General features: G+C 37.5%; 1 protein-coding gene across 6 annotated transcripts in view; it reads right to left on the bottom strand.

Moving 5' to 3' along the window:
- Window positions 1–528: 528 nt before the first annotated feature.
- The window catches only part of NLGN1 (neuroligin 1), a 1028955-nt gene continuing 1016847 nt past the window's right edge, over window positions 529–12636 (bottom strand). For 4 of the 6 annotated variants that reach the window (XM_053573118.1, XM_053573117.1, XM_053573116.1 and 1 more), the window contains 3 exons: window positions 8953–9165; window positions 4180–4969; window positions 529–3371 (listed from right to left, as the gene is read on the bottom strand). In XM_053573118.1, the coding sequence (XP_053429093.1) occupies window positions 2549–3371; window positions 4180–4969; window positions 8953–9165 (1826 nt within the window). In that variant the 3' untranslated portion in view covers window positions 529–2548. The remainder of the gene's footprint in view (window positions 3372–4179; window positions 4970–8952; window positions 9166–12636) is intronic. The other 2 variants (XM_053573119.1, XM_053573121.1) reach the window with 1 other exon arrangement.

Raw genomic sequence — 12636 nt, 5'->3', positions numbered from 1 at the left:
TTCAGCGGTTCTCAACCTGTGGGTAGCAACCCACAGGAACTGTATTCAAGGGCTGCGGCATTAGGAAGATTGAGAACCACTGCTTTACCTTGTCAGTTGACAGTCTAAAATCTGAACCACATCAGGCAAAGACTGCACATATAGACTACTCTAGATTTTGAAGACTTTTTCCCTCTAACAGAGATTTTTTTCAATTTTGGAAAAGTATCTACATTTTCCTGATAGTTAATAATTGAGAGGGAGAATTATAGTCAAAGAAATTCCTTGAAATAGATTTTTATCATTTAGTGTCAACGTCTTACTCAGTTTTAAATTCTCTTAGAAGGATAACTTTCTATTACTTTATGGTAGTTTAGTCGCCCTTATATTATGAACCTGGCTATTGTATCCCACGTATTGCAAATTTATTTCCAATAGACATTTTCTCTGATGATCAGTGTTGGAATCTGTGTTTCTAATAGAAAACAAATGGCACGTTATTTCTATAACACCTTCACATAAGAGGTATTTAAGAGGACAAGGCTAATATTTTTCATGAGTTCCCAGAGCTTATAAATTCATAATGTTAAACTTCCACGAGTTTCATCTTAAATGAGACTTGCCTTTAAACACACAGTTGTGGTTTTTATAGACGTTAACGATGTGTCTTCAAAATCCTGAATGGTCTAGTCTAGAAAAATGACTTTTGGCAACAGCCTTTCTTTCCTTCCTTTCTTTCTTTCTTTCTTTCTTCTTAAAAAAAAAAAAGACAAAACAGCAATAAACATTTTAGCTCTTTAATGAGCAAAGATCATCTTTCTTAGCATTGGACTATAACCATCATCCAGATCACCTTTATTTCACACAATGACCAGTGACATGGCCAAGATGTACAGAGTTGTTTCCATCAAGTAGTATACAATTTTTTTTTGTATAATAAGCTTTCATTCTTGAAAAAGAGTAACTGAAAAGAAAGGTTTCTGTTACTGCAGTTAGTTTGTCAGAGAAAGTTCTTTGCGTTATCTTATAAACTATCAAAATTGCTAGTCATCTGAAAAAATGTAAAAAAAAATCACATAACTTTAGTCTAATAGAAATATAGTACAGGTAAGAGAGAAAGTTTTATCAGGATGTGCTCTTTAAGTCCATCATCTCATTTTTTAAATATAAATGTACATCTGATTACGTATACAAACATTTGGAAAGATCTGCGATATACTGTTACTGGTAAACAACAGAGGGATGAGGAGTTTCCTGTGGTCTTAGAATATTCGTTTAAAATCACACGTATGTGTAGAACTGAAATCCTCCAGATGTTGGCTTCCTAGGTTCTGCGTCTATGTTGAACTCTACCGAGATCGAATGAGCAAATCCAGTGAGGCAAGCTCAGTGAGAAAGCTAAGGGACACGGAGAGGGACATAACTGTGTACTGAATTACCATCAGTAAACGTTTTGTCATGCAACATGAGTAAATTAATAACGGAGAGCTGTGATCAGAGTGGTAGCAATGGGGCATCCTCATGTCTTCAGAAGCCTGTTGCAAGTAACTCTTTGGACACACTCTACCTCACCGAAAAGAACAGAATACAGAGTGACAAAAACCACAGCAAATTATAGATCCTGTAACACATGTCCAATTAAGGTTATATTTCTATAAATTATTTAGATGGGAATAAAAAGAACATTAAAAACACAGGAAATTTTTTTCTGGGATTCATATCAGCGAGTATTCACCACTATACTTATTCTTCAAATACCTTTAATAACTAATTCTTTCTATATTGAAACTACTGTGAATTATTTTATTGTAATTACTTTTACCCCTTATGATCTTCTTTAGATTCTGCCAATTGATGGAGGAAGCTTCTATTAAAAACTCCAATGGGGTGAGAAGAATTTTAATTACGGCTTAATCAGCAGCACAGCCACCAAGCATATAAATTATCATGCACATCGTGCTAAAAATATCCAGTTTCCTTTATCCCCACAACTTTATACTGACAGCACTTATGTGATAATGTTGTACCTGCCAGTCCTTAAACTTCTTTGTTTTACTGGCAAATTTCAGTATGAGCCTCTGCTAAGGCCATTGACAGCACTGGTGCTTTGTGCACTTATCCAAATATGTAAATATGGTCTACACAATAAAACAGCGCCAAATAAAAACTGGTGAAAATTATCTGACATTCCATTGGTGTGTCCCTTGTGCATATTCATAATTGTTTTTTTTTGAATTTTTACTTTTTATATTTAGACACAGTTCTTTCCTGTTTGATGTTCCACATGCCTAATTCCATTATGTAACTTAAATCTTCAAAAAAATTAATTCTTGGATGTGAATGAAAAAGTATCATTCAGAACAATTGCGCCAAGCAATTGAAATTTGTTCTTAAAGTTGATTTGTTTATATATACAACTCACGTTTTCAAACCCCCCAAAGTTCTTGATATGTATATTCACATAATATTCCTCATTTAAATAATAAGGGTCTCGTAGATTGAAAGCCAAGGAATCTTCAGTAATGTCACTGCAATCCGTCAAAAAAAATAGTTTGTTTCTCTTCTCTGGCTATACCCTGGTTGTGGAGTGTGAATGGGGGTGCGGGTGGGGGTGGGGCAGAGTATTGTTCTGTCCTCCAGTGAAGGTGTTAAATGTGTGTAAGGGCTGAATCCCTGGGATGGTGTTGGGGATCATGGTGATGGTGTTGGGTGTCATGAGGGGCACGTCGTCGGGGGACCTCCGCATGGCCAGCGTGTAGTCCGGGGGGCAGGCGGTCCGCAGAACCACCTCGTGCGGATGGAGGGACTCGCACTCGCGGTCCAGGTCCGTGTGCTTCATCTGCAGGGACATGATCTCCTCTTCCTGGGCGTGGGCCAGGTCGTTGGTCGTGGTGCGCTGGGGGCTGCACCTCCTGTGAACGTCATGTCTCCTCTTATCCTTTTTGTAGTACAGGGCCGCAAAGGCCAAGATGTTGAGGAACAGCAGCGACGCCCCGACGGCGATGGTGACGCTCAGCTCCGTCGAGTAGTCCCTCTGATCCACCGAAAACGGGCTGGGCTGTTGCTTCGGATCGTCCTGCTTGGCAGTGGGAAAGGCCGACGTGACAGGGACGGAATTTTTCCTCGTGGGTCTGAAAGTGATGTCCGTTGATGGCACTTTAGTTGTCGTCGAGGTATACTGAGAAATGTCGTTGAGATTATGCAGGTGAGGCACCAGCTCCAGCCAGAGGTTCACCTTGTTGGCTCTGTAATGCTCTTTCACTCTCGGCTTCAGTCCAATGTGGAGGTAAAGCTGGTCCTTCTGCGAGTACCTGGTCCAGGCCACCTCTTCAAAGCGGTTGGGTTTGGTGTGGATGAATTTAGTGTCTTGAGGGACTGGTTGATTTGGGTCACTAGGAAAGAAAAAAGAAATGATGAGAACAAAACTGTCTTATTCTTTTCTTTGGTTTAATATCTAAAGGAAACATTAGATTGTGTTTTCACATTAACTTGGCCCAAATTATAAATACAAATCTCACAACAGCTGGATTGTTAGATGCGAGACAATGTAAAGCACATAAGTCTCATGTTTTCTTTTTCTCTGCTCTTCTAGAGATAGGCTACTATCTACCCAAAGATTATTTTAAGTGACTTAGATATTTATATACACGCGAGGTGTCTCACAGGCAAACTGGCCGAGATGGCATGGAATTCTGCAGATTGGCGGGTGAATGTTTGGTCCTGGTTCCGCTTTACACCAGACATATGAATATCTGCATGACGCTCTCAAAGCCTCAGGTCCCTTCTCTGGAAGTGGGATTAATAATGCCCGAGCTGCCAGCCTCACCAGGTAGTGGGAAAGACCAGAGAGTATATAGTATTGTGAACTGGAAAGCACCATAAAATGCTAATAAAATAATAATTATAATGAAAATAATAAAAATAATAATGTCCTGTGTAATTAAAAAATCAAAAGCACAAGTAATTGTTGAGTAATGCAATTGAGATTATGTCTTTTCTTAATAAACTTCTAAAACTGAACAACTACCAAAGCAATGGCATTTTGAAACACGATAATATAGAATTATTTTGAATAAAGGCACTGAATATATTGCTAGTATTAATTTACCAAATTATTTTGGCACAAATATATATTGCTTAAAAAGCTTAAAAGGATGTTTTTATTAAAATTATAACAACCTTTATTTATTAGGTACATACCCAGTTTTAGCAAAATTTGTCCAGTATGTCATTACAACTGCACTCAGCATCACGTCGTTCTTTGAGAAATTGCAAGGAAACAACTCTGTAGGGCCAATCATGGGGATTCCCAGTACATAGGGAAGCTCGTCTCCATGGGCTGCATCAGCCCAAGCTGGGACCTGATCCGTTTGACAATGATGGTAAAAGGCATAGAAGTATGTAGGCGAGCCAAAGTTTGAGTGAAGGTCTGCTGTAGCTACAGCGGGTGCCACCCACTGATGGTCCGTGAACAGAGCCAACAGTGTCTTCCTTCTGGTTTCTGGGTTGTGGCGATCAGCCCAGTCAGTATACATGAATTTAATGGTTTCTCGCAAAACATCTTTGCCTTCAGGGTATCCATATAAATTATCAACAAAATTGGAAACAGCAAAGTCAAAATCACTAGCTGATATACCATCATCACTATCTACTATATTTTCCACAAATTTTAACCCTTCTCCTTGGTTCACTCCTAACATTATGTCATAGTTGAGAAACTCTCCTTGCTCCATCAGTATCTGAGGGTCATCTGGTATTACATCACCATCAATCACAGGTCCAAAGGCTATGTGGTATCGGGCTGGTTGGATATCTTGGTCCACGAGTTCTTTGTAAGGCTTCTTCTGTAGGCATTCCACTAACTCTACTGTATCTGAAACATTGCAACCAACTTTTGTGGCCAACATTCTAGCATATTTTGCAGGTTGGAAACTAACAGCCCAGCTGGAAAGGGCTGTTCCACTTTGAGCTATTGCTCGTTGAAAAAGTCCTATGGGAAAATCAACAAAGAGTTTCAGGCGATCTTTCAGTAATATTGTGGTAAAACAATAACATCGGATATTTTAGACATGTATATAAAAACCCAGATATAACTCAAAAATAGGCATATAGAGATACTTTTCCTTAAGAGAAGGTACACAAAGTCATCCCCAGGGTATAATAAATCAGAGAGATGGAGTTAAATCTTGTGCTTTGAGTGGCTTTGAGGATCAAGAATTGTAAATTGTGTAGAGTTCAAAGAAGCAAGAAGCAAGAAGAAAAGTACATGTAAACACTCGTGGCAAAAAGCCCCCAAATGTTTTCTTTGATGAGCATGTGAACACTTACATTATCATCAGTGCTAAGCGGACGGGCCAACCCTCTCTCCTTTATCTCTGCAGCAGTCTCTGCACTGTGCTTTGGGGATATTTCTTCCAATTCAGCTACATTTGCCTTCCTTCAAATTCTGTATGTTTGTTTTAACTGGATTTGACTTGAAAAGGAATTGTTGTGGGTTGACACAGCTACTGGGGCTGGGGCTGTGTTACTACCTGGGGATGGCCCTGAAGCCACACAAAACAGAATATCACTTCGGACATACTCTTTCCAGATCTTCATGTTAGATGTATGCTGAATATTCAGCTTTCAGAAGAAGATATAATATTTGAAGTGTTTTCACTAGGTTAAAGAAAAAATCATCTGTGAGGATTCAACAGGGGTGATTTAACTTTTTCCACTGTTGAATGAATGTACGCTGCTATATTTTATCATAAAAGATGAAAAGTACATTGTCCCATGCTTTTTACTTAATTGCCTTTAAGAACTATAAATTATGGCTCCATGTGCAGTTGACAGGCACTGTGTGCCATTCAGATTTACAAATGCTCTTTACCTACTTATTAGGGTATTTTTTTTAATAAAATTCTTATTTTAAAATATAATGTATCTGTTTTATTTTAAAAATGTATGGTTATTTTCCAAAATTTCCAAATACAACTTTGTATTTGGTTCAGCTATTTAAACACGTTTGATCATTCATATGTGTTAATGAGATAAGTCTTTTTTTCTACAAATATGCAGAGGCAGTGTCTGAATTATTAAAAGAAGTAAAGTTTTAGGTTTTTCACCAAATGTGCATATATATTCAAAATGTCTGTAACATGTTTGAAGATAATTCTAAAAAATACTCAAAATGTCAAACCACACTAATTTAAATTTGTTTTGGTTTTCTGATACCTTATAGGAACGTAATTTTAGTTTACTAGAGCATAGTATGCTAGAGCAAATTAGACAAATACAGATAAATTAGAAAATTACGTAAGCTTTGTATACATTTGCTCATGAAATATTTAACCAAACAAAAAAATTTTTTTTTTCCTGAGACAGAGTTTCACTTTGTCGCCCTTGGTAGAGTGATATGACATCATAGCTCACAGCAACCTCAAACTCTTAGGCTCAAGTGCTGTTCTGTCATAGCTCACAGCAACCTCAAACTCTTGGGCTCAAGCAATTCTCTTGCCTCAGGGGCCCGCCACAACGCCCAGCTATTTTTAGAGACAGGATCTTGCTCTTGCTCAGGCTGCTCTTGAACCTATGAGCTCAGGCAATCTACCCATCTCGGCCTCCCAGAGTGCTAGGATTACAGGCATGAGCCATCGAACCCGGCCATTAATCAAAAATTTTACAACTAAAATAAACCCGGTGATTTCTATAATATCCTTTCCTATTTTAGGGACTGATTGACATTAACTAAATATAACAAAAAATATTTAGCGAGAAATTCACGTGATGTTACACATAGCCTGAAATATGCCATCTAAATGGTATTGGAAAGCCATATATTTTATCACTAAGAGGGGGGCTTATTATGAGGATGCAAAATGGGGTTGAATCATGGGAAACACAGGCCTGGCCATTTGTTGCCACCCTCTGTAGAGTTTACAGGCTTGAAAGCCTATGTCTGCATTGGAGACAAAATCAGCTCAGTGATTTCAAGGCATCTTTTGATCATTTCCTGGTCAAATCATAAGTCTAAAGATGGGTTTAGGACTGACCAAACTTAAGTCCTTATCTCTTGCTAGGTAATGACTGATTTCCTTGATGAAATCAATGTGATGAAATGTTTTATTTTCAGCTGTTCCATAACGATTTGCCACTGTTTATCATACTATCAATTGGTGAGTAGCAATGACAGCTGATAAACTATTTGTCTCTTTAACCAGTGTTAGTTTGGTACTGGCTGAAACTGGCTTTAATGCCTATATTTGATCAAATGACCCTAAGAAGTCTATAGAGGTTGCCTACTTCTTACCCTAAGATCGGCATTAGTACTCAAGTTAAAATGATCTCTGTTTAATTCATAAGTAACGTTTGTTATTTCACAACAACCCACTATTTTACAGACCAAAATCTCACATGAAGATGTTTTCATTTGTGTTATTTTGTCATCGCAAATCAGAATCCTACTAATATAAATGAAATATTATGTAAAACAGTGTCAATAAATTAAGTCTATGGCCAGGGACCTAGAGTTCAATGGTGCTGGCCCCGTGCAGTAGGGGTGGTGGATTCAAACCCGGACTGGGCCTGCTAAACAAAAGAACAAAAAACCAAAAAAAAAAAATTAAGTCTATGATAATGTATGATCCTTATACATATTACATATGTATATATTATTATATAATATATATCATATATAATTTAATATATAATATATTAACTATTACATCATATATAATTATATCATATATTTTTAATATATCATATATATTAAATATATATTATATACATAAAATATATTTATGTATATATTATATATTTTATGCATAAGTTATACATATTTTATGTATAAATTTATATATATTATATATATTTAATATATATTTAATGACTGGATATTCTTTTGAAATTTCACATTAATGGTTCTTTGATACCAAAAACAAATGTCCTATGTCTCATTCTCTTATCACAAAATTCAGTGTATAAAGTAAGATGCTTCACAAATTAAACTTGACAGTGTGTACTTTGTTCAGATATATATGCATATATATATGATAATTAAAGAGGAGAAAATTCAAGATGGTCTATGTTTAGTCTCTGCCTTCCTTTCTATTACTTATAAATAATGAAGACAAACTATTTGCTTTGCAGACTTCTTCAACAAAACTCTTCTGTTCTTGTGGATATTTCCAATTAATAATGCAGGTAGAATGGGTGATTAAACACAAGGTAAAACGGATATGGAGCCCACAAGAAACAACATGATGAGCACTTTGGAAAAAGGATGTCAAAGCCAGAAAAAGGAAACAAGAGAAATGTTTCATAGGTTTAAGCAGCCTCTGTGCTTCATGCTGCTTTTTCAGACTTGGGAGGAAAAATAAAAAACACTTTTGGAGATAAAAGTAGAAAAAGAACAAAATCAAACATATTTTTCTTTCTAATCAAAAGCTCTACTAGTGACCTTGATGCTTTGACAATTTTGGATCATGCACGCAAATAATCAAACCTCCATTCTCTACTCAGACAAGTGAAATCACATGTTTCCAGACAAACAAGCTTAGGTAGCTTTGCTAGCTTAATAATAATAAAGGGTTTTAAATGTCCATTGTCTTGAAAGTAGATTATACACAATTCTTACATTTAAAAAAAACTCATCTTTGATTTTGATTATTGAATAAATAAAGATGATAGAAACGTGAATGTCTTTGTCTGATTTTCTCCCACATCACCTGTGAAGGAAAGAAGTGTAACCACAGCGCTGACCACCCTGGAGTTCTCAGGAAAGGGCATCCTTACCAAGCTCCACAGGAGACAAAGAAGAGAGTTTGAAGGGAATCTAAACATGCATAGGAAGGCTGAAGAAACACAGCTTTAAACAGTTACTGAGTTCAACCTAACAGTGTGAACAGAGAAATGCATACAGAGCATCACATACTGCTGATGGTGGTGGCATGCAGACACCAAAATTGTCAAAATTTGCAACCTGCATAATACCTTTGGTTGAATTGCTCCAACGGTTACCTTCAGAATAATGGGATAAAGTCAGTAGATTGACACATGAACCCCCAGCACCAGATCCAAAAACAGTGATTCTTAAGGGGTCACCACCAAAGAATCCAATGTTTTCACTAGTCCATCTTAGAGCCTGTATGAGATCGAGGAGTCCATAGTTCCCTTTTGCAGCCTGATCCCCTGTACTCAAGAAACCTGAAAAAGAGAAATAAAAAGATACCTTTTAAGTTGACATGAAGCAAGTAGACATAGACTTTAAATACAAATGAAGCCTGTGTTAATCAAGGTGGATACAGCCCAAGTTCCTTCGCAAAAATTATTTTCTGTCAAAATAAAATAGTTTAGGAAGACAGTAGGGACTGAAATCTGAAAAGTGACATTATCTTCCCTAAATGTCTCCCAAATTGTCCAAGTAACAGAGGCAGATAAAGGGGATGAAAGCATCTAAAGGACCTGCAGGGAGACACTGCAGGGGCTGAATTACCAGGTGGATATATGCCGGGGCTTTTGGAACGAGCACTTCACTTAAAACACCGTGTGGGTCTTTCAGTTGCTTGCGCACCGACATGGGTGGAACTGAAGGTCTGAGCACAGAGTGGTAGAAAGTGAGGGTGTAAAGCAGGGGTGTTTTTCTCAGACTTGTAGGGGAGGGGTCTTATAAACTCCATAAAATCACACACAACCCTGCAAGTGTGGGAACCTGTGCACGTCAATCAGTGATGGTGCCTGATTAGGCAGGAAAGTTGTACCAGTAATCATCTGAAACCACATTCTGGAATACTTTAAACGCCAAACTGAAAAAGATGCTCAATTAGCAAGAGTGTAGAATAATTTCACAGTAGGTTAAAAACAAATGAAGTGCCTAGGAATATACCTAACAAATGAGGTGAAGGACCTCTACAAAGAAAATCACAAAACTCCAAGAAAAGAAACAGCAGAAAATATTAACAAGTGGAAGAACATACCACACTCATGGCTAGGAAGAATCAACATTGTGAAAATGTCTATACTTCCCAAAGCAATCCACAGATTCAATGAAATCCCCATTAAAATACCAACATCATATGTAGCAGCCCGTATAGCCTATGGCTAGGAGTGAGAGTTATAAGAAATACCTGTGTAGCTCAATGGAACACTTTAGTGAAAAGGGCATGGAGAGAGGGATTTAGCTCTCCTAACAAGCATGAGAGCTCACGAGATGAGAGCATTGGGGAATTAGCAGTGGTGTTGAGAGGCATGAGATCAGCCTTATATCAGGCTGGAGGAGCAGGCAGTCGGGGGCATGCGCATTCTATCACGGAGTCACTTACTCTGACTCTGTCTCCTTTCCTGCCTGCAGAACGCCAGCACAGCGTCTCTCTGCTGCAGATTACCAAGCTCTGATAAAGAGTAAGATCCATCTATTCTAAGACTGCTTTACTCTAAGACACTCTCTCTCTTTCCAGCTAAAGTAGATAGCCCTGAGGCACCTAAGAGAAACTGTACCTGAGCAAGGTAACTTGGCGGTTCGTGTCCAGAACCTAGGGAAGCCAGGCCGGAGACCTGGCCAGCTGTGGGCCCTGACAAGTGGTGTCAGGAATGAGCTGTGACCATCATACTTTCATGATTTGGAAAAAATAATTCTTCTTGTGTGGAACCAGAAGAAACTCTGTATAGCCAAGGCAATCCTTAGTAATAAAAACAAAACTGGGGGTATCACTGTACCACACTTTTGGCTTTACTACAAGGCCATAGTGATCAAAACAGCATGATATTGGCACAAAGACATAGACATTTGGAACTGAATAAAAAAACATGAGATGAAACTAACTTCTTATAGCCACCTGATCTTTCATAAATCAAATAAGAACATACACTGAGGAAAAGATTCCCTATTCAATAAATGGTGCTGGGAGAACTGGATAACCATGTGAAAAAGACTGAAATTTGACCTGCACCTTTTACCACTTACAAAAATTGATTCAAGATGGACAAAAGATTTTAACCTAAGGCATGAAACAATAAAAATCCTTGAAGAAAGTGTAGGAAAAACACTTGAAGATATTGGCCTGAGTAAAGATCTTATGAAGAAGACTTCCATGGCAATTGCAACAACAACAAAATAAACAAATGGGACTTAATTAAACTGAAAAGCTTCTGTACAGCTAAAGAAACAACAACCAAAGCAAAAAAGATGCCCTTCAGAATGGGAAAATACATTTGCATATTATGAATCAGACAAAAACTTGATAGCTAGGATCTATAGAGAACTCAATCAGTAAGAAAAGACCAAACAATCCCATATATCACTGGACAAGAGGCATGAACAGAACCTTCTCTAAAGAAGACAGATGAATGGCTAACAAACATAAAAAATGTTCATCATCCCTAAACATCAGAAAAATGTAAATCAAAACTACCCTGAGATATCACTTAACCCCAGTGAGAATGACCCACATCACAAAGTCTCAAAGTTGCAGGTGCTGGTGTGGATGTGGAGAGAAGGGAACACTTTTACACTGCTAGTGGGACTGCAAACGAATATAACCTTTTTGAAGGAAGTATGGAGAACCCTCAAAGCACTCAATTTAGACCTCCCATTTGATCCCGCAATCCCATTACTAGGCATCTACCCAGAAGGAAAAAAAAGTCATTTTATCATCAGGACGTTTGCACTAGACTGTTTTCTCACAGCTCAATTTACAATTGCCAAAATGTGGAAACAGCCTAAATGCCCACCAACCGAGGAATTGATTAACAAGCTGTGGTCTGTGTACACCATGGAATACTATTCAGACACTAAAAAGATGGAGACTTTACATCTTCTGTATTAACCTGGATGGAGGTGGAACATTACAAGAATGGAGAATCTAGAATGGAATGTACTCAATTCTAGTATGAAGGCAGTACATGAGGTAATACAGGGGTGGGTAGGGGAAAGAGCAAGTGGGGAGAAGGGAGGAGGGTATAGATTGGGAGGTCACGGTGTACGGCACACCTCTTGGGGGCAGGACACAATTACAAGAGGGACTTTATCTAACAAATATAACCATTGTAACCTAATTCTTTGTAGGCCCAATGAATCCCAAACAATAAAAAAGAAAGAGAAAAAGAAAAAGTTCAGATTTATATCATTTCTACAATGATTAAAGCTCTGCTTTATAATGAACCTGATAATAAGGAGGCATATATATTGAATACTAGAAGGTGGTGCAGGAGAGATAATAAGGATCTGAACTGACAGAATGGGACATAGAAATGAAGAAAGACAATGGATAGGAAAATACTGTGCCAGTAAGAGCTCAGTGACTTTCTTAACCATGTGAGATATACAGAAAGTAGAGGGAGGAGCCAAAAGCTACTGCTGACTTAGTAGCTTTTACAATGTGTTATTATAATTTGTAAAATAAACATCTATTACTCTAATATATTTGTGCATTTGATATAAATAAAAGAGTAGAAATTGTTTCATAAACATCTCACCTTATGGATTATTCATACATTATGCTGAAAGCATTTGGAGTCATATTAGACATAAATTGATTAATTAATTATACACTTCCAATCTCACTGAGTTTATAAACAAAGTTTTAAAAATAAGTTCTTTCTCTTATTGCACAGATATTATAGAAGCTTGATGTAATGGGTCAAGGCTTAGGATAAAAATTATTTTTATTTTATTCAATT

The sequence above is a fragment of the Nycticebus coucang genome, chromosome 20 (genome assembly GCF_027406575.1).
Source record: "Nycticebus coucang isolate mNycCou1 chromosome 20, mNycCou1.pri, whole genome shotgun sequence".
Lineage (NCBI taxonomy): Eukaryota > Metazoa > Chordata > Mammalia > Primates > Lorisidae > Nycticebus > Nycticebus coucang.
This window is presented reverse-complemented; position numbering and strand designations above follow the sequence as displayed.